This window comes from Ixodes scapularis, unplaced genomic scaffold, assembly GCF_016920785.2.
Source record: "Ixodes scapularis isolate PalLabHiFi unplaced genomic scaffold, ASM1692078v2 PGA_scaffold9__187_contigs__length_104089568, whole genome shotgun sequence".
NCBI classification, from domain to species: Eukaryota; Metazoa; Arthropoda; class Arachnida; order Ixodida; family Ixodidae; genus Ixodes; species Ixodes scapularis.
Genome location: NW_024609884.1, coordinates 59,029,114 through 59,051,200, shown reverse-complemented (window position 1 = coordinate 59,051,200; position 22,087 = coordinate 59,029,114). Strand labels below are relative to the sequence as shown.

General features: G+C 45.8%; 1 protein-coding gene across 3 annotated transcripts; it reads right to left on the bottom strand.

Moving 5' to 3' along the window:
• Positions 1 to 1,692: 1,692 nt before the first annotated feature.
• LOC8051643 (G protein-coupled receptor kinase 2) lies at positions 1,693 to 18,175 on the bottom strand. 3 transcript variants are annotated; one of them, XM_029967132.3, is made up of 9 exons: positions 17,753 to 18,175; positions 16,680 to 16,775; positions 5,816 to 5,928; positions 3,773 to 3,850; positions 3,619 to 3,716; positions 3,266 to 3,563; positions 2,533 to 3,210; positions 2,335 to 2,472; positions 1,693 to 2,282 (listed from the first exon to the last, which is right to left on the bottom strand). In XM_029967132.3, the coding sequence occupies exons 1-9, from the start codon at positions 17,802 to 17,804 to the stop codon at positions 2,109 to 2,111; spliced, it is 1,725 nt and encodes a 574-aa protein (XP_029822992.1). In that variant the 5' UTR covers positions 17,805 to 18,175; the 3' UTR covers positions 1,693 to 2,108. The 3 variants fall into 3 exon arrangements, with proteins under 3 accessions (XP_029822992.1, XP_029822993.1, XP_040354554.1); XM_029967133.4 differs by having other exon boundaries at positions 16,680 to 16,766; positions 17,753 to 18,149; XM_040498620.2 differs by having other exon boundaries at positions 2,335 to 3,210; positions 16,680 to 16,766; positions 17,753 to 18,151.
• Positions 18,176 to 22,087: the final 3,912 nt, after the last annotated feature.

Genomic DNA, 22,087 nt, shown 5'->3' with positions numbered 1-22,087 from the left:
GGGGCCTTGCCCCACCCCCCACACTCTAGGAACTGGGGGGCACTTGCCCTCCCAGTTCCTAGAGTGTGGGGGGTGGGGGGCAAGGCATGTGTTTTGCCCCCACTGGGCAGGGCAAACACAGCCCGGCGGCACCCAGAGGATACCAAGGGCATTGGCCCTGGGGGTGGGGGGGTCTGGTTTGCCCCCCCCCCCCCCCCCCCCCCCCCCACTCAAAAACTAGTTGGTATGCCACTGTTGGTGAGCACCGTACACTCAACTCTTGAGATGCCGAAGCATTATCAAAGTTGGGATGCTCATGCTGGAGGCGGGACAACTGAAACTCATTCCTGCCATTTTAACCTTGTCAGTGGCTATGAGAAGTCAAAGATCCCATAGGGAGAAAACCAGCAAATCACCAATTAGACTGCAGGGTATTTGAGGTACCGAGTTCAGCAATTGTTTTTAAATCATGAAATAGTTCAATATTGCCCGTCAACATCAGAGCTGGAGATACAGAGATCTCATTCCCTCACGAGATGTGTACCCGATACTTCCCTCGTGCAGTTATTCACATCTATTTGACATACCTAAGAACTACCCAAACACTTCTAGGGGAGTACCAGAGCCAAAGGGAGGGAACAAGTGCAGAGTGAAAAAATGAAAGCCGTTTACAACTCCCTGTAACGCCAAATTAGAGCGCAGCTCTTGAGGAGGAGGAGGGAAGGGTACTGGGGGGTGGGTCAAGTGACCTCGGGGGGCGGGGGGTCACGTGACCTTGTGGGAGTCACGTGACCTTGTGGGAGTCACGTGACCTTGTGGCGTCACGTGACGTCGGGGGGGGTCACGTGACCTGGGGCCACGTGACGATACCGATGACGTCATCAGTAGCGTCACTGATGACGCCATCAGTGATGATGATGACGATGCGGATGCCGGTGACGTCACTGATGACGTCATCAGTGATGATGACGATGACGATGCGGATGCCGGTGACGTCACTGATGACGTCATCAGTGGCTATGACGTCAACGGGGGGTCACGTGACCTCGGGGGGTATCCCCAGGTCACGTGACCCCAGGGGGGGTCACTTGACCTGGGTAACCATCGTGACCCTCGTGAGGGTAACCCTAGTAACCCTTGTGAGGGCAACTCTCGTGACCCTCGTGAGGGTAACTCTCATAACCCTCGTGAGGGTAACCCTCGTGAAGGTAACCCTCACGAGGGTTACTAACCCTCGTGAGGGTTACGAGGGTAAGTAACCCTCGTGAGGGTAACTCTCATAACCCTCGTGAGGGTAACCCTCGTGAAGGTTACCCTCACGAGGGTTACTAACCCTCAAAAGGGTTACCTTCACGAGGGTTACCCTCACGAGGGTTACTAACCCTCGTAACCCCCGTGAGGGTTACAAGGGTAAGTAACCCTCGTGAGGGTAACCCTCGTGAAGGTAACCCTTTTGAGGGTAACTAACCCTCGTGAGGGTTACGAGGGTAAGTAACCCTCGTGATCCTCGTGAGGGTAACCCTCATGAGATTAACCCTCGTAACCCTCACGAGGGTTACGAGGGTTGCGGTTACGCCGACGCCAACGGCGACGGCGACGCCGACGCCGCTCAAGCCGGGAACGGGCCCCTAAGAGCTGCGCTCTAAAACAACCAGGAGACTGCAGCAACCTTTGCAAAGTTGCAGTATGTTGAATGGAGCAACAACCAGGTACTGCCAGTGACCAAGAGATGACAGTTTATTTGGAGGAGTCACAAAACAGTCAAGTTTACCATGGTTGACATTATTTACAAAAATGTAAATGGCACAATCACAACTGCACTGAAACACACACTTACAAAGGGAGGGCTTGCCATGAGGTTGACTTGCAAACGTGCCTGCAATTACGAAGGAACCCAAATGCAAGGTTGGCATTTTTGCTTGTTAGGATGACACGGGTGTCAATGGTGCCAGGTGACTCCACAACATGGTCGGTCAAATAAATAGGAGTAGTCCGCCCACTAGGAATGCCATGACTAGCGTTGCACAAACAATTCACCAAACGAGGGTCCCTGAAAGGTTTGGGCTCCGAGTGGGTGCAACAATTATGCCTGGAATACTGCCACATGGTCTGCATAGTCGGGGGAGTGCTCAGCTTGTGTCCGCCTCCCTGGGAGGCGCCACGGCCCGGGCCCGGGGCTTCCTGCGGAAGGGGAAGCAGCCCCGCCGGTCCTCCGACGGAGGCAGCTCCCAGCACAGGTCCGGGGGTCGGCTCTGGTTGGGTCCAAACACGTTCAGCTCCTTGAAGCACTCCGTCTCGATCATCTGCGAGCAAGGGGCATGAAGAGACCGCCATGCCTGCACCCTGGGGGCCCACCTCGGTCTGCCAGGGGATGGACACAGAGCCCATGTTGAACTGGCTATAGAAGGAGTCGTCGCTGGCGTCCAGGTTCACTCCCTTGACCGTCGAGAACTGCTCGATGTCCAGCACGTCCTTGGCGTACACAGCATGGGGCTGCAAGGGGACCCGCCTGTCAGAGCCCTGCCCCTGGCTGCCCCGCACACCTCGACTCACGTCCGGCACGAAGGGCGGCTCCAGCATGCCGGCCTCGAGCCGCTTCCAGTTGAGACTCTTGAAGAAGGGGTGGGTCTTGACCTGGCCGGCCCCTGCCCGGCCCTCCTGGCAGCCCAGCCGGGTGCTGGGGCTCTTGGCCAGCAGCTGCTGACAGCAGTCCTTGGCCTCCTCGCTGAACTTGGCTGAGTATTTCTCGCGCTCCTCCTTGACCCGCCGCTCCACCTCCTCCCGCTTCACCTTCTCCTTGCGAGCCCGGAACGGGGCCTGGCCCTCCAGCATCTCGTAGAGCAGGCAGCCCAGGCTGAACCAGTCCGGGCTGAAGGTGTAGCGCTCATTGTCGATCACCTCGGGTGCCATGTAGCCCACTGTGCCGACACGGCCTCGCACCCCGTCCTGTTCGTCGGGCACCTCAACGGCCAGGCCCAGGTCCGAGATGCGCACGTGGCCGTGGTCGTCTAGCAGGATGTTCTCGGGCTTCAGGTCCCGGTAGACGATGCCCTTGGCGTGCAGGTGCTCCAGGCCCTGCGTCACCTCCGCTGCATAGAAGCGGGCCCGCTGCGGCTCGAACCCAGGCTCCCCACCCATCGAGTACATGTGGAACTTGAGGTCGCCGCCATTCATGATGGTCAGCACCAGGCACAGGGCGTCCTTCGTCTCGTAGGCATACGCTAGGCTCACCTGCAAAGGGACCCCATCAGCCCGGCTGGGGCCCGCCCGGCTGGGGCTCACTCACCACAAAGCGAGAGTTGACCTTTTGCAGGATTTGCTTCTCTATCAGCACCATTGTTTCTCCCCGGCGCTTCTTGATGCGCTTCTTCTCCAGCTTCTTACAGGCGTACATCTTGCCTGTCGCACGCACCTGACAGGCACAAACCTCCCCAAAGCCACCTTTGCCTAGCACGCGGTACATGCGGAACGTTTTGGCCGTCACGGGCTGGCTCTCCAGCCACTTCCACTGCAGGTACCGGTCAAAGTACAAGCTGCCCTCAAACTCGTGGAAGGGACCGCCCGTGAGGAAGTCCTTGACAACCCTGCAAAAAGGGAGCTGTCGGGCACGGCCCAGGAAGCGCCACTACCCGCTCCTACTTGGCACACTCGGCAAACAGGTCCTTGGAGGCCTCCGCCAGGCCCTGCTTGCATCTCTCCAAGAGCTCTTCATTGACCACGTCCACAAATTCAGTCGACTGCACAGATTGAGCAGCGGTTGAGCAACGTTCAACAGGCCGTGCATGTTCCTCACCTGTTCACTGAGATACTTGTTGAAGACATCCTGTGCTGCCAAAGCACGGTCCTCATCCAGTTGCAATTCATACACATCCTGCAAGTAGCGGGCACAGATTAGGAATGAGCATTGCCATTTAAACCCACCACTCTCTCCCTAAAGTTGGCTAGTTTATAATGCGATTCAAGCTGCAACAGCCCGTAGAACTCTGGCACCAGCACCAGAACCGAAACCGAGGGAACTATGTGCAAGACCACGGCACATCATAACTGAAGAACAGATATGCTATCAAACCCTAAGTGAGGCAAATACAACTGCTGGTGACTTTTTAAAGGGCAACTCCGGCCAAAACTCAAAATGAAATAAATTACTGGTATCGCTGTAGTGACACAAAATACGACCCCAGCCAAAATATTACGTCCGTGGGACGCCGCATTCTCAACTAATGCCGATAATAAAAATGGGACCCGCCACGAGCCGCCGCTCCTTAGCGGGCGGCCAGCGGGTTGCCGATCGCTGAAGCAACATTGGGCCGTGACGTCAGTAAAGGCCCGTTCACACTCTTGCGACCGAGTACGACTGAGAGCGACTCCTTAGGACCGGATGCGAGGCAGCGGAGCTGGTCCTAAGAGATCGCAAGAGGCTTAAAAACCGGTCTGGTCTCTCTCGGTCGTACTCGGTTGCAAGAGTGTGAACGGGCCTTAACATTATCTTCTTTTTCCTTCGGTCCGGGCGTTGCGCGGAGTGCGCTTCTTTGAGCCGCTACCACCACTACCTCTGCTTGTGATTGGCGTGTTTAGCCGTTGCTTTTATCTGCAGTCCGTGTAGCTTCGGTATAGCCTTTTGTTCATTTGCTTGCGAGGACTCCAAGACTCCTATAAGCGAGCAACTCGGTGCGCCCAAGACTGCCCAGCTGTTCCTCGAAAGATGCCGAGTGCAACTTGTAGCGCTGTGGGCTGCTCAAACAACCCGCTGCGCAACCCGGAGGTGCTTTTTCACAAGTTTCCAACGAACCGGAAATTGAAGAAGGTGTGGGTGAACGCTGTTCGACAAGTAGACTTTGGACTTCGGCGTTTTCCGCGCCCGAGGAAAAAAGAATGAAAAAACAGACGTGTACAGCCCAGCACACCTGTGTTCGGGCGCCGCAGCCCGCGCCGGAGAGCCTCAAAGCTTTGTGTCTGGGACTGACCCGCAGCGCGAATGCGAGAGGGCCCCAAGTACTGTATACCGAAGACCGCACACACGGCGACAGCCGCCGAGTACGGCACCGAACGAGTTCACTCGTTTTCCAGTCGCTAGCTTTTGGGTATACGAGCGCCGAGCACGGCATATAGCACACGTACGGCGGCAGCCCGAGTGAGGCACCGTACGGGTTCACGGGTTTTCCGGTCGCTAGCTTTTGGGTATACGCACTAACTCTTGCTACATCTGCTGGATAACTACCACGCATACAGAATTAAAACAAAACTAGCTTACCTCCTATCTTTAGATGGCGAGCACAACAGAGATAGGTGCCGCTCGGCCTGCGTATTCGTTGAACGAGAATGATCCCGACGTCACGTTCACATAGCGGCTGATTTCCAGTGTTGCCGGGGCCTCGAGCGGCTAGTTTCGGTTTTGTTGGCCGCGCCCCAAACAAAACTTTGAGGCGTCGATATCTTTAAAACTACGCACAATAACGAGAAAAAAATTACACCTTGCAATTCAGGGACGCTGACTGCACTAAAAACAGTCATAATCACAAAATTGAAAGTATGGACCGGAGTTGCCCTTTAAGTTACTGGGTATATGTGCATTGCATATCTGCCAATTACACCTAGAGGGAGATTCAAGAGATCTCAACACTCCAAGCCAAGAATTTGATATATTTGGGGATTGTACAACAGACCATCCATACACTGTTTATTACATTGTTACACGTTCAAAAGATTTTAGACCAACAGCCACTTATAAAGATTGTGTCCCATTGCTGTTTCATTCACAACCTTCATATCATTTTCCAGGAAGGAAGAGTCCACGGCACTGAAAACTTAACAAAATTTTGATAGCAAATCAACATACCACAGCATCGAGAAAGCCATTGCACTTGCAGTAGTGGGGCTTTGTCTGGCAGTATTGCCGGAACAGAAGCCGACCAATGGGTTGCTGCTCCACTATATACCCGTATGAGATGTCTGCAAAAATAACAAATACTGGGTTGTAGTTGCCCTTTTTGGTTTGGCAACAAATTCAGTGGCATCATTTATCGAGTAGCCCTGGCACACTTCCAGGTCCCTGTGTATTTCCCAATTTCTTGCACAGCATTCTTTCACCACAAGATAGTGCATAGATTTGATTTGGCAAATTCTGCAAAACTCGGCATCTAGTTAGGACCAAGTGTCCAAGGGCTATTTCCACACTGGTGCCACCAACTTTCAACTTGCCCGAGAAAAAGTGAATCGTGCTGAAATCAATGACAAAAGTGAAGAACACTCCTCCAACTTCCAAAGATTGGCACAATTGCACAACTACAAACTGCACAAAGCCCCTTTCCTAAAGAGAAATTTATGGGGTTTTGCATATGACAGAAAAGTACTCAACCTTTGTTCTACTGGCCTCCATGGAATCACCGATATCAGAATAATTTTTGCTCTACAATGAGCAGATTATACAAAAAAAATCACATTTAAAATAGAGATACAATTTCCCCCGGGGTGGCGAAACCCCCAGTTGTCACGTCGTCTGCTGTTGGTGCATGTATGTTGCAGCCCAGGATGCCCAAGTTTGCCAGTTATAGCAAAGCACACACCACATCAACTAGTGCGCTTGAGATAGTACTGGCCAGTTAAGCCAGGGTCATGGCCCTTTCATCCGTTTTTTTTTTGTTTTTGTTTGCAATATTTCCAGTACATACAATTCGTGTAGTTGGATTCACCAGACCAAAATACATTCAAATTCATCCAAAAATCTTATTTCGAGGATGCAAAATCAAAGTTCCAAATTACAGAACTGCAAAGTTCAGCGCTTCAACTTCTTGGATGAAAATACATGCATTAATTCTAAACACAGCATTCAATCAATGCATTTCAGGCCACATCTGAAATTTCAAAAGAAACTCAATAGCCGTGCATGAAAGATAATGTTCTTGACACCATTCCACAAAAGGGTTCCTGTAGCTGTCATTTTGGATGTTGGTGCTTTTTTCGGTCAACAAGGCAAAGGAAACAGCTCCTTGTGACGCTGGACCATTATATTTGTGCCATGGGCTTTTACTTTTCATAAACAATGAAGTGGTTTATACTATGTGAATTAATGATATGCAACATAAATCAATGCAAACAATAGGACTCTCGCAAGGAAGTTCACCTACAATACAATTATAAGAAACTCCAGAATAGTTGGCAATAAAATATATATTTACTTTGTAGAAACTGGCAGAAATATTGTAAATGTTTCCCAACAAGTGGAAATGAAAAAGTGTGAAGATCATAAGGAAGCTATTGAACGATATGATGGAAGAATTCATGCAAGCAAAGATTTTGCTGAATTCTACAAATAAGCTAGGAGGCATCTAACCTTATAGATTCGAAAACATAATGGAAATTCTGTGATGAGGAAGTGTTCGTCAGAGAAATGAACAATACATTAGCTCTTTTCTCAAATCCTTTTATAACATAGTTAATATAGACATTGTTAATATGAATACCCCACAATATTGACACCATTTTTAGGGATGAACTGGGTAAATACATAAATTTTTGTCTCCTTATAGACGACTCATATTATGAACAATCTTTGGGGGAATGTAAGAGTCTTTATTGATAAGACATGACATAGTTATATAAGGTGGAAATCCCCTGGACTAAATCACTCGACCTAAACAAACTTAAATGTAATCTTGACAGAGGGACACAACGATGTTGCAAGGTTGCAAACAAAGGTTAAAAATACTTTACACAAACAATTTGCAAATGATCTGCATCCTCTAATTATTAGTGGAAAAGTTACAAACTTCCCTTTTCCAAGTTAAATAATCAGATTGAATCAGCAGTTTACATTCAAACTTCAAAGCCAAATTTTTAAACACTAAAAATAAAATGAAATATACACCTTACCCCCTTAGGGTAGGCAAAGACCTTCCCATTGAGCAAAAGCTGCCGATTAGAAATGCTAAAAAATATATTAATTTTCTGGGAAGAACTGGCAATTGAGTTTTGCTGTAGATGTGTTCTATGACTGCTTTGTTTACAGTACCCTTCAAAATATGAACTTGTAAGTTACAAACCTAAGATGTAAGGTCAAGTTCTGCCAATATTCTCGCATGACATAAAGTATGAGGTATCGAGATAAATTAACCTTCTTGCAGCTCTGGTGGTCAATGACATCTGGCATTCAACCTCACTGAAACAAAAAATAATGTTTGTGCAATAAAATGAAAATGGAATACAAAATATCAGATGTTTTGACATATTTTGTCATTATGTTTAAAGCCACTGACCGAGCCTTCCTTCTTTTTTATAATGTTGAGGAATGTTGTGTGTGTGTACCATTTACGCAACATTCCTTGGGAACGAAAGCATACAACAATTGAAGTTGTTGGTGAGACAGAGATGCTGTCTCTGCCATTTACTCAAAGGTGTGTGCACCTGGCTGGTTTTGGGCAGAAGTGAGCAATACCAGTCAGTTGCACACACTACATATCACACCGAAATGATTGCCTGTGAACTGGCACTTAAGGGAAACTGAAATGAAAATTTAAATATACCTCACGTTCATAAATAAGTTGAGCCTCATGGACAATATCTGCTAATGAGAATCACACTAGAATGGACGACTATATTTTTCATCCTAAATGTCAGATTCTGACAAGCGCCTTCATGTCATTTGTCCCAGCAAATTTACGGCGAGGCTGGCATGGTTATGAGCTTGGACACTTGGTGGCGTCAACACATTAAAACCTAGCCGTTCAAGATGCGCAAAGGCTTATTAGGCGACCTGAGCACTGAGTGGGGGGTGAAGGGACTCACCTGCGACCAAAAACTACACCAACCTCTCCCTCCTCTTGGTGTCACCCCCTCTCACTTTCTATTCCCCAGCTGTAGGAACTGAATAGGTGCAAGAGAGAAGGGAAATCCAGTTCGGCCAAGTTTGAGAGGCTACGCGTGCTCGGAGCCTGGCGCCATACTTCCGCGGAGCGGCGCTGCTTTTAGGGGACAGTTGATGTAACAACATCACGAGTAGCTTTGTGAACATCCACCAGGTGCAATTTGGTAATCACTTCATTTGTTTGAAACAAGGTTTTGGGGTCTTTTCGATCAAAAAGTTGGTGTTGCTACAACATAGTTGACATTTAGACACTAAATAGGTGCTAGGATTTCATTTCAGTATCCCTTTAAATTGCCGGTCAGCCACTGTGTACTGGCAACTGGCTTTGTGTCGCTGCTACGCTCGGCGCTTTTGTTTTGCAGCCACATCCCTTGCCCCTCCTCCTTTATGTGCCTGCCATTGTCGGGTGCAACAAAGGCCGCAAGGGCGCTGATAGTACATATAGTCAGCTTTGCTGCTGTTTCAAGAGCAATCGCCGATTTCATATGGACCGTGCAATCGGCGGCCGCACCCTGAATCTAAGCTACATCCCGGACACAAAGGCACCGAGAGCTGACCCTATAAATTCACTTAAAAACGTTTGGAACTGCATTAAGGGATAGGAAGGGTGTGCCGGTGACATTATGGCCTGAGCACAAGGTATTAAGGAAGGGGACTAAATGTTGACCTCTAAGTCTGCCTCAAAGACATAGTCCAGGAGCTTGCCTGACAGGAGGGTCACGAGGGCCAGGGAACCGCCAGTCTTCAGTGTGGTCAAGCTGTTCTTGTAGTGTTTCTTTCACAGATAACTTTAAAGTAGAGGAGCACCTATTCACAGCAAACAAGTAAAAGAAGCAAACAGCAGTCGTGATGCGTTTGTTTCTTCTTCCTCATTGTCTCTCAAGTGCCGTACGGCAAGCAGTCCAAGAATAAGGGCCCAGTGAGTCAACACGAGCATCGGAGTGAGACACATAAAAATGTACCGCACGAAAAGATACCAGTAGGACACCGTCACCTGCCTCGCTTCGATGCTCCTACTGGCTCACATGGGGGCCTATAGCTTTAGGCATTTGCCACGTTAACATTAAAACTCACTACTAGCTTGGCTGTGGCTAGAGACCTCTAATCAAGGCTTCAATCATAAGCAAATAAAATTGCGGCCTCACATAGGACTTTAAGCACAAACAGACACTGTCGACCTTGTTTCGAAGTCAGACCAACGGAGCTAATACAAAAGAATGTCTGGCCGGTGTGGCCCGAGCTTGGTGGCTGCGTTTCAACATTTTTAGTGCAAATGCAAAGCAATTCTGGAGGTGAGAAAGGTCTGCATGTTGTTGGTGCCGAATGAATACAAATATGCAATTTTGGCTTTATGATTGAGTGCTCACATTTTTTATGGTATGTGACATTTTATGCTTCAAGACATTTAAATTAGCGAGATAAAGGAAGACACCCCTAGAAAGATGGTTTACAAGAGCTGTTGCACACTGAAAAGTGGAGGTTTTTTTTCTTGTCATGAAAGACGGTGTCCCTTTAGTTTTACATTGTGTGTGCAATCCCCAGTGGCCCCGAGGGTTTTTGAAATAAAAAAAGAAAGACATTTAAAATAAGTAGTATGTTCCAAAAAAAGAAAACCCTTGCAAATAATGTTTGTCAGTAGTTGTGAACACATTCTCAAATTACTGTAACTGTGAGTCGCCCCAATTCATTTCACCTCGCCGACTCATTGTTTGATATAGGGCTGCGTGGTACCATTTATTAGACAACAAATATCAAGTCTCCAGTGAAACAAATTCTTGAAAGGAAGATAGTCTAAAGATAAAATAATGTGATTCTTGATACCAAGCAGCATTATAACATTGCTTTTCAGCATTCTTTTCGAAACGGAAAACATTGATTATGAGGAACGCTCAACTGGCAGCCGAAATATAAAACAAATGGCAAAATACCGAGACGGAACAGATGCGATAAATATACGGTCATCAAAACATTAATTTCGCTGCGAGTCCCTGAAATGAACGTACAGTTGAATTACATTTGATTCTGAAATCTGACAAAAGCTGGACTTCTCAATTATCAACTATCATGCACACAGGGAATTGAGTTGGACTCTTCCAGAGAATGACAGACCTCTTGCATTTACTATGTTGCAGCTTCAAGCCTGTGCTTGTGGTTGCCTGAGAAGGCCCAAGGGCTTGAGTAAACACAGATGTTGGCTCACCATGCTTTCGTCGCCACACAATGCTGAATTCGGCTTTCCCACAAACATTGTTTTCAAAGAAAGCAGCATCAAAATGGATAAAAATTTACCTTTCCTTTAGACATGCCACGGACAAAAAGCACCAACTCTCTTTCCGACTACCATCTTTGCATTCTCTTGCTCAACCATGGCCAGAGAAGTGCCCCGAAAGTGTCCCTACACTTTCGGTGCATCATAGTGGAGGACACAAGCTATGTGAGCAGCACAGTGCCTTGGATGCATACTTGTGCCTTTTTCAGTTGTTGGTGAGAAATGGCCATGAGATAAATAAGGGAAAAGTATCAAAACATATGAACATAGACTAAATTATAGTGTCTGAATAAAATAGTCACATTGCAAATACAATATAGGGTACTAGGGATGCAGATAAAATTGAAGAATGTAAACATGAACATAATTAAAACCATCATTTTAAGAAACCCACATTTTGAAGGTAGAAGCTATTGCCATGTTTTGAAATAAAATTTTACTTGCAAGAGACAATCCACAATTCACTGTGTAGAGCTGGGGATTGTTAACATGCATGCCAGACTTCATTAAAGGGGGGGTGCAATGATTTCCGGACTTCGGTCAAATATTTGTGGAAGTTACCCCTGACCCTTCTGAAGTAAAGAACAGAAAACAGACTTTGCCTGCCTGTCGTAGTTGTTGTGTAAAAAAAAGATCAACCAGTCTTCAGGGCCACACCCGGTCCCCCTCCTAGTGACGTAATTCGGGGCGCCATGTAGCTTCCCGTGTGCTCCCTCGAAGGACGCTTCCTCTCCCTCTCTCTGCTGACATTAGCGGGCGTTATGCTGCAGCTTAGAGCCGACCGAGGTCACATTATCTTTTCGCCGTAGTTCCTTCGACTGCCACTTGCGGCTGCAGGTGGGGGAAAAAGCTAGACTTTTGATTTGCGATTATGCAGCACAATCGCGACATTTTTGAATGAAGGAGATGTTTTCTCTATCCTCCAGGACACAATAAACAACGTAAAAAAGACGAGATGCAAATTCTTTTAATCTTAAAATCAGTTGGCATGCCTAACAAGCTATGTTTAGTGAAAGACCAGAATTCCTAATGCAGAGATTTCCCAAAGCTCAAGAAAAACATGCAAATATGGTTATCCTGTGTGCAGTTATAAAGAAGGCTCCATGTTTTTGCAGTGATGGAAGGGGCATTTGACCCTTTGGAGCAGGTTCTGTGGCAGGCAAAACATTGGTTTGGAGCAGCCACTGACACTTTTAAAGTAGATGCCAAAATCTGTTACCACATCACTTGAAAAAAAAAAGTATTGCATCATTAAATGAGTTTACCTTCGTTAATGACTGAGGGCTCCTCTCTGATATTGAAGTACATTACTTATAATCCTTTGTAGTAAGAGTAGAAAGGGTGCAAAGGAACACGAGCTTGACGAAAAAAACCTAAGACTGAGGGTACAAACAAAACATATACAATAAAGTTTATTTTAGCGTACCACAGATTACCGTGCGTCCGCCCATCCACATTAAGCGCCCACCCCCAAAGTTTGAATAATCCAAAAAAATATGCACGGTACATATATATAAAAAATTTATGACCTCACATGCACCCATCCCCTATTTTTTCGCGATTATCTTCAAATTTTGAGTGGGCGCTTGCTCGGTATTTTACGGTGTCATTTATATTCTTCCTTTTGGTACAGTCGTTTTTACCTGCAGTCTTAGGGGTTTTGTCATGCTTAAACTCACCAGCTAGTTTGCATCCTTACGTCCACTTTATTAACACGCAGCTTTATTTTTAGACATAAGGACCTGGCCAAAGTAGGTTCTATGTACAATGAATTTTTGAAAGACTGGCTGAAAAATTAATCAGAGACCAACACTTCAGTTGGGATAACGCCTCACTCCTCTCTCCCTTTTACACTGGATGGTTTATTTAGCCCGTAAATATAACTCCCGTAAAATTCCATCAAAAACAAGCATATCCTCTATTTCTTGGCACAGCCTTTCCATATTAGAGGTCAACTTACAATCAAAACCAAGAAAGGTAGACCTGGAATAGTACTTGGTATAATTCACAAGCCTATCGCGCTAACCCAGGCACTTCCCGATGTTAGCCGCCGCTCCTCGCACACTAGTCCAAGGTGGTGAAGCTTGACGCGCGCGCTCTGATGAGAGGCGGTGAAGGTTGATGTCAGCGGCGCAAGTGCCACGGTACTCTGTAGCTACGGCACGGAGGCATGTGGAAGACAGGCTAATCAAATCATCTCATCAGGAGCAGTAGTGTAGCCAGAGAAGGCTTGTGCAACTTCAGCCCGGCCCCGGCCCCGGCCGCCCCCCCCCCCCCCCCCCCCCCAATTTCCAGATGACCCTATAATATACATATGCATTTTGACCCCACCCCCCCCCCCCCTGCAGCCCAATTCGTAAGCATCCCAGCCACCTCCTCCAAAACCCCCCCCCCCCCCCTTCCCCAAAAAATACTGGCTACACCAGTAATTAGGAGTACAAGACACTGGTTCTGTCTTATCACAGTATCCACCATCCTACCATTTTGCAAAGTATTCTTGCGCCTTTTACCTCCCGACAGCGCTTGGAAAAATAGACGATGTTGGCGATCAACTGGGCAGCGCATCATCCAGTCCGCGGGATTGACGAGAAATTTGCGTTCCACATTCAATCAAAGCACATTCAATGCTACAAGCCAGTGGGACCAATCAGTCAGTGTCATATAACGACATCATGGCATTCATCTTTCTATACATGTTGTATCATCAGCTAGACCAATCAAGTGCAGCAAATGTCCTGTGACTTGCACTTTTAGTATGTGTGTTCGGGGTTGTATGCATTCGAACCTTCGACTGTGCTCAGACTTAAGATGAGACAAATTATACGGTCAGTAGAGATGCTGTGAAATATGCACTACCATTTTATTTCTGCCTATTTCTTTGAATATAAGGGTCGACCAATAACTAAATGTCTTTTTTTTCTTTGTTGAAGCCTCCTTGGCGCAGGTGTGGTGCAATTCTTAACCAAAAAGCCATTTTGGAGTAAGATGTAGCATACTTTCGTTCGTGGAGCAATTTAAAGCAAAGGGCACGGCACTTCCATCACTCTTTTTGCTATATACAGATAAACACCGAAAACTAACCCCCGAGGCAGTTTTCTCGGAATCGGTGAAAATCGAAAAGTCCAAAATTGTTAATTGTCCTTGAAGAAAAAACAAAACAAAAAAATGCCAGTTGTATAAGAAACAATCTTTTACGCTACCTTCTTTTTTTTTCCTCGTTGACTCGGAACACAGCTACACTGAATTGTCGTGGGAATGCTTCTTTCTACTGAAACCACATTCCTAGCTCCGTTCCCTACTCTCTCATCTTTACCAGCACTACGGGAGAAAATATTATAATCTATAACTTATAATATTTTCTCCAGTAATCATATAATCACTTTAGAAGACAAGTCCGATAAACACATTTCTTTCCGGCATTGAAATTAAGACACAGAAAAACACAGATTCAAAGGGAAAAAATCAACACTGATAAATAATCCCCGAATGTGAAGAAAAATAACAGAACCCTAATTATAAGCAATAAGCACGTCTCAATTTGCAAGCAAAGCCAGTTTTTAGAACCAGGTAAAATTTACATCCGGTAATTGACACAAAACTAATGGCATATTTCAGATGCCCACAAAATTAAATATCAGACATACTCTTAGTAAGACTCAATGCTTTGAAAAAACTACTGCTGCAATGAATATGGCACTGCTGTTACCGGAAAGAGCCAGCGCCTGCGTCCAAGTCATCTTTTAGGAAATGTATGAGCTATGACAAAGCATGACAGGAAGTGTGACAAGCAAAAAAACATACTGATCACTTTTGTGTCAAGCTGTCAAACTGCAGAATGCAAGCCAAGATGTATCCAGTTTGATAGTTGGCCATATTGATGGCTATTCTCCAAATAAACATTGTTGATTTACCTTACATCATGACACTTTTGACTGCACAGTTCCACAAACCATAGTGGCAATTTGTCTGAGACCATTTTAACTTCCTTGAGCACAGTAAATGTGCAGTTTACTTCAATGCATTACGAAGAGGAACATCCCACTTGAAATAAACACTGATGTAAAAAGACCCTTCGTGGCCTTTCTATGAACATGACAACCCCACGGCAGTATAGCCTCTTCCACAGTCCACCGCATGACCCATGAAGTCTCTGTGAGGGGAAGTATCCCACCTGGCATAATCCAAGTTTCAATTATACCCTGGTTGACCAGAGAGCTACGTTCAAGGATTACAAGCCACTTAAAACAAAAACTGAGAGACAAAGCTACAAACAGGTTTGCATGCCCTTTTACCAGACAAAAGCTAGTGTTCGAAAATAGAAAAACTGTTTACCGAGCACAGCGCTACGACTAATGTGCCACCCACACGTTACAAGAAAATGGTCAGATTACTTGCCTAATACCTTTTTTAATTTATATAAACATTTCTTCACTACAAACCAAGAGAAGGAAGCTGTGTTATGCTCATGCTGATGTCATATTACTGCTGCTAAGTGGGGATTCACCAGCTTCCAGAAAAGGGCATTGGAATGCACCGGTAACTCCTAAAAGCCAGTTGAATGCAATCTGAAATTTTTACCAAATTCAAACTCCGACAAAAGCAACAACATAGTGCACAAATGCCTCAGAGGAGAACAAGAATGGAAACAAGGTGACATATTGCATAAGGAAACGCAGCTTCACAATCGTGCGCGACTAACCACGAAAATGTTTTTGTTCGAAACCCAAGGATTGCAAAATAGGCAACCGTTTCTGTTCACAATACACCTGCCTGGACTCTCAAAAGAAACCAGGCAACAAGAGCAACCAGAGCACAGAATAGAGACAACCCTTGACAATGGTATGAGCAGGACTTCACTTTGTCTTTCAAGAGTTGTGTACAGTATAGTGAGAGGCAAGTGGCTTTAGACAATACTCCCCCGTCGCACAAATTCTTATGGAAACAAAACATTGAGCAGCGCTTCACACAAACTGTGAAACGAAGTTCATACATGCAGTGCAAGTTAAAAAATAAATTATTACCCCCAAGCTTCTTCAATTGTATTAAACATGCTAGGTTTGTGTTGCTACCTCCTTTTTCTTTCATATGGTCTACAACTTCCTGCTTTTACCAAGAGAAGAAGAAAAAAAAAAACAACAGAGACATATGCCAAATACTACTATGATCGATAGGTGGGAAGAAAAAGGCATAGAGATGAAATAGGCCCACAAACTTTAACCGAATGCTGGCATCAATTTTAATATTTTACCCTTAGTAACGATGCCTCTCGGAAAGCGCAAGCAAAAAAGACCAAGGAATGAGGTTAGAATGTTTCTTGCATTATATTCCAATAAAAGAACCCTTTTCCTTCAGCACGTGATTAGTATGTAGTGCAAAGCTTTGGTCGAGCATCCTCATTCAATGTCTACTACCAACGGTAATGAGTTGGAAACCAAAGCACTTCCATATTTGATGAGCATGTACTGCTCTACCTTAGCCCAATGAGCACAGGTTATTTTGAAAACTGCATTCACCAGATCCCACAAACCCAAATGGAACCCAGGTAAGTCATGGCATGAACAAGAGCCTCACCAACTTTGTCCCTGAGGTATATGCACTGTGAAATGTGGGGGAACTGCAGGATCTTCTTCCATTTCTTGCTCTTTCCTTTGTTTGAGTCTGCTCCGCCTGTGGGGTTAGAACACGCATCAGTTCTTCACGGGTCGGTAGTCGGGATCACTTTTGGGATACACAAGCCGCTTCAAACACTCCCAACCGCGCGGAAAATGCAATCAGATGCAAGCAAAATAACTACCACGGTCCAGGGACGGTTTAGAAGCTATCTCGCTGAGACTCTTTGAAGGAAAGCATTGTCAAAGCTAATGCACGAGCGGAGTGGCACATCAAGTTTCAAGCGCTCGCGCGCCCCAGGCTCGGCACGCTCTCTTTCAGAGAGTCTTAACTGAGACGTTGTTTCTAGCAAGCAGGCCCAGAATTATCTGGAATGGTCTCTACCACCCACAAAATACATGTGGTCAATGACTCCTGCCAAGCACGTTCTTCGACGCATAGTACACCCCGATCACATTCAGCGGGTCAGTTTCGGGGATCACCAGGCTCTCAACCGCTATCATCGGTTGAATATTCGGTACTTTGCAGGGATTTTCGGATCTTGGCGATTGAAGAAAGCGCCTCTCGAGTAATCTTTCCGCTGTGTTCACGCAAAGCTCGCCGTGCATCGGCGCAACATTTTTTTTTTTTTTTCGCACCAGCATCGGCGAGAGCAATTGAAGCGCGCTCGGTTTAGGAATGAATCGCATGCGCGGTCCTGTCGACATCTGGCTGCCGCGCGTTCACGGTAGCACGAGCTAACCCGATACTAAATGCATGTATGTACTGCAGTGGCAGCCCCGGGCAAACCGGGTGACCAAAAGATGGGATTCGGGTACGGCCTTTGTTTCGGACCAGAGAGACCACCACGAGCGCTCAATCACGCGGCTAAGACCTTTGCTTTCGCGGTGGGGTCCGGTCGGCAAGGCACCAGCGAGAAACCGGCGAGCCCGGCGGTTCGCCGGGCAACGCGCGTCCGCGCCGAAAAGAACCGGCGTAGTGAAGGGACGCCGTGGCGCACGCAACTTGTCCGCGATGAAGACGAAAGCACCAACCTTCCCTGGCCTTGAGGTAAACCGTGTTGGCGACAATATTCTCCAGTTCCATCAGTTCCAGCTTGAACGCAGTTTGGTCCAAAGGCGGGTTCTTTTACCGAACCCACCCCGTTTTTTCCTTCAGCCCTTGGTCGATGAGCAATTGTCGACGATCTCGTGCAATAAACACATGCCCAAAAGTTTGTCAATTTGCCTTTCACCTCCTCGAAAACAACTCAAATGTTCCGTTAAACTTCATCTTACGGCTGTAGTTGCCTCCACTCCCTACCAAACCATCCTAGACGAGGCCGAAATATAAATATCTACGAATAAATACCAGATATAAATAAAACAATAAAACAGCAGTCCCCCGATCAGCCTTGGGTGGGGTAAAATGGCGGCTAGGAGAGATGCGCCGGGCAGAAAGGCTGGCCATTGGTCAAAATTTTGCGCATTGTTTATTTGCTTTGGAATATAACCGAGAACAATAGAAAATTTTAGTGTGTCGTTTTTGGTGCACATGTTTCTCAAATCATAAAAGGTGCAACTGCTCCATTCCGTGGAACTATATCTGAAATTTAACGTGTTTTCGTGAATCGCAAAACGCAAAAACGGCGCAACAAGCGCGCCGTGTAAACAATGATGATGATGGTTGGATGAAGGAATGAATAAATGGAGCTATAACCTTTTAATAAGGCGGCGGCTTGCGACATCTACCCAAAACTTTAAAAAAAAAGGAAAAGGGAGCTTTGATAATTTTTCTTTAAACACTTTATTTCATTTTTATTCGTAAACATACAAAGAAAACCGAAACTGACCAATTTACTGGTCCGCCATCTTGTTTTGACGCCAGCACATAAAGACAGATTGAACTTCGCTTGTACCCGTTTCGCCCACTGGTTTTTCACAGCGTCCGAAGCAGTCACAGGGCCGTCAGACATGATGTACTGCGATTCAACAATTGCCTGAGTCAAGCAACGACCAGCAAATGTTTTAAGGCACGAGATTTCCGAAGACTCGCCGTTCGCATTTGATTTGCCGGCATCTCCTCTGAGGAGACCACCCGACCACCCGTGGTGGCTGCATTCGAGATCCGCCGACATGTGGACCCAGATGCCACTTCAAAGCGGAATGGCATGAAACGTTTTGTTCGCTAGCACAGCAAGCACAGTGCGAATCTAGCACGACGCGAACGCTGGGAGCCAGCGTTGATGTACTGCTCGGACCCACTTTCGTCGCAGAGAATTCTCAGTCGGAAACCGTTGAGATATCACTCTGCTGCATTTCTTCGGGGTGTTATTGCACCCCAAATCACATCAACAATTTCCTCCACCCTCGATCGCATGCTGTAAATAGCCTAAACCAGACACAATCCACAAAACCACAGGCGCTCGCTACCACTGCAACGCAGAACGCCGTAGAGGAGTGAGCGTCTGCTCTCGGACTCGGATACATACACCGATCTCTGGATCCTGCTAGGGGTGTCGCGAACCGGCCGAGGTTCGAGTTCGACCAGGTTCAAGTGCGACCAGGTTCGACTTTTTCGAACTTTTAGTAAACATATCGACGAACCTTGTATTGAGGTTCGACTCGTGTGCGCATGCGCGACAGGCTGACCAGTTGGCTTCGGATTGGATGGTGATGGCTAAGGGATGAATTAAGGGCACCGTTGATTGGTTATTTCACTTAATACAGTACAAAAAAAAAGTGATTAACTTCTTTAGTGATTACAATTGGTTTCTTTTAATTGCTACTATTCATAAAATAAAATAACCCTTTGCATAAAAAAAAATTCTCCAAACCTAGACATGCTTGTATTAAGGTCTGGCCTCACTGTCCACAAAGTCGAACCGGTCGATCTGGTGAAAAGTTTCGAAGGTTCGTCAACCGGTTCGACCGAAAATCCGGTTCGACAAAAGTTCGCGACACCCCTAGACATATACGCATATACGGCTCTGGACCTCACCAGAGCCGTATATGAATCGTACGAGACCTCACGAGTGATCCCATGGATACATAAATATTAACGGCTGTACTGGGTGATTTCAGATAAGATCAAACAGGGGGTGGCTGGTCGACCTTTTTAATTTGCTCCATCATTTTATATGTTGTTTCCCAATGTCCAAAATAAACAAAATCAGAATTATTTTCACCCAGAAAAAAAATTGTCGGACGCAAAAAATCGTACATCACGTAGAGGTGGAAAGTCGCATTTGCTTGCATAGCCGGAGGGGGCAACTTTTGTGATTAATAACTAAAGTTATACTTCTTAGGTGAGTTTAATAATCTTTTAGTACAATCTATATGTACTTAGCAATACGAAAAAAAATATTGTTATTCTTTAGTATGTGTTAAAAAATAAATAAAAAACATCAATTTCGGCGCCTTAACCGTTTTTCCCCCAACTTTGCAGGCCTGTATCTTAGGAAATAATTGAGTCAGAAACGTCATATTTTAGGTAAATACACTACTTATAAATGTAAGTAAATGCACTGAAATTCAAATTTATTTAGGCGCGGGTTAGGAAGATTTTGGCAAGCAAACCCGAGACAAGCACCAAAATAAGAATATTTTAAGGGCGATTTAAAAAAAAAAAATCCCGTTCTCGATTTTTTTCAAACTCTGACCAGTCATTCTACTCTATTTAGGGGTTACTATAGATTAAAAACATGTTGCATTATATTGATGGTGTAATAGATACAGCACGTCTACCGAGCCCCTTCTGCGAAGCTCGGCACGGTGTGCGCCCCCGTGGTGCGACGCAGTTAGTGCTAATTCTTACTTGGAAAGAAAAGTTTTTTTTTTTGTTATTCGAGTATAGCAAGTAATAGTTCTTCCACATCTTTTGCACGTTATAATAGATTACGCATTATATAGAATAAATTACACAACAGATACAGGGGGATTTTAGATACGATCGAAAAGAGGGTGGCTGGTCGACCTTTTTAAATTGCTTCATAATTGTATATGTTATTTAACGATGTCCGAAATAACAAAAAAAATCAAGATCATTTTCACCCAGAAAAAAAAATCGTCCGACGCAAAATGTCGCACATTACGTAGAAGTGGAAAGTCGCATTTGCTTGCGTAGCTGGAGGGGTAAAATTTGGTGATTAATAACGGAAATTATACTTCTTAGCTGAGTTTCACAATTTTTAGGCACAATCTATGTGTACTTAGCAGTACGAAAGAAATATTATTGTTTATTATGTTTAAAAAATTATAAAAAACATCAATTTCGGCTGTTTGACTGTTTTCCCCCAACTTTGCCGGCCTGTATCTTAGAAAATACTTAAGTCAGAAGAGTCATATTTTAATTCAATACGCTACTTTACGCCACTTATAAATGGAAGTAAATTAACTGAAATTCAAATCTGTATACGCGTGGGTGTGGGAGATTTTGGCAAGCAAACACGAGACAAGCACCAAAATAAAAATATTTTAAGTGCGACTTTAAAAAAAAAAGTTCTTAATTTTTTTTTAACTCTACCCAGTAATTCAACTCGATCTAGCGGTTAATATCCATTAAAAACATGTTGCATCATACTGATGGTGCAATGGATACAGCTCCTCTACCGAGCCCCTTATCCGAAGCTCGGCACGGGGTGTCCCTGAGTTGCGACGCAATGATTGCAACTTGTTATTTTGTGAAAAGAGAGAAGAAAAAAAAAATATATATATATAAAAACGTAGCATCGGGGTCGTCGGAGCAAAAGTGCTCCACATGCATCGAGTGGGCGGACAACATTCGCCGCGCCTTTGCGACCACAGCCTCTCCCCGGGAACGCTGTCAATTGCTGACCCTCTTGCCATCAACCTTGGCAAGAAATGAAGTCCAGAAGATCATCCCAGAGGCATCGATCTACATCATTAATAGGTCCCGGAAGCTGAGGGAGAACCACGGCGTGTGGTATGTGCCCGATCCCTATACAAGGTGTAAGGTGAGCCCTGAAAACATATCTGCAGTGGTTGAGTACTACATGGAAGACGAGTTAGTGTTGTAGGCAGAGTCCCAATCAGAAGGACGTCATTTCCGTTGTGCTCGATGGCCAGAAAACGCTCAGGCCGAAACGTCTTATGACACGGTCAATCAGAGAAGCGTTTCGTGAGTATAAAAGTGACCATCCCGACTCCGGCATCGGATTGACGAAGTTTTACTCTCTGCGACCCCGATGGGTTAAATGCAATCCCCAGCAAGAAGCGTGCGTCTGTGTGTACTGCGCAAACTATAACCTCTGTGTCGCCTCTCTACAAAACGCTGCTGGCTCACAACTTGACTCAGCGGAATTGAACTCGGCGTTCATTTGCAACCCGCCATCGCGCCAGTGCCTTTTAAGCGAATGTGACCATTGTCCC

Bases quoted from the DNA above. Each gene is read 5' to 3' on its own strand.
- LOC8051643 (XM_040498620.2), bottom strand. From the start codon at position 17,804: ATGGAACTGGAGAATATTGTCGCCAACACGGTTTACCTCAAGGCCAGG. The intron at 3,717-3,772 runs GTGAGGAACATG...CAATCTGTGCAG, and splicing joins ACAAGTATCTCAGTGAACAG to TCGACTGAATTTGTGGACGT. The intron at 3,211-3,265 runs GTGAGTGAGCCC...GTCCCTTTGCAG, and splicing joins AGGTCAACTCTCGCTTTGTG to GTGAGCCTAGCGTATGCCTA.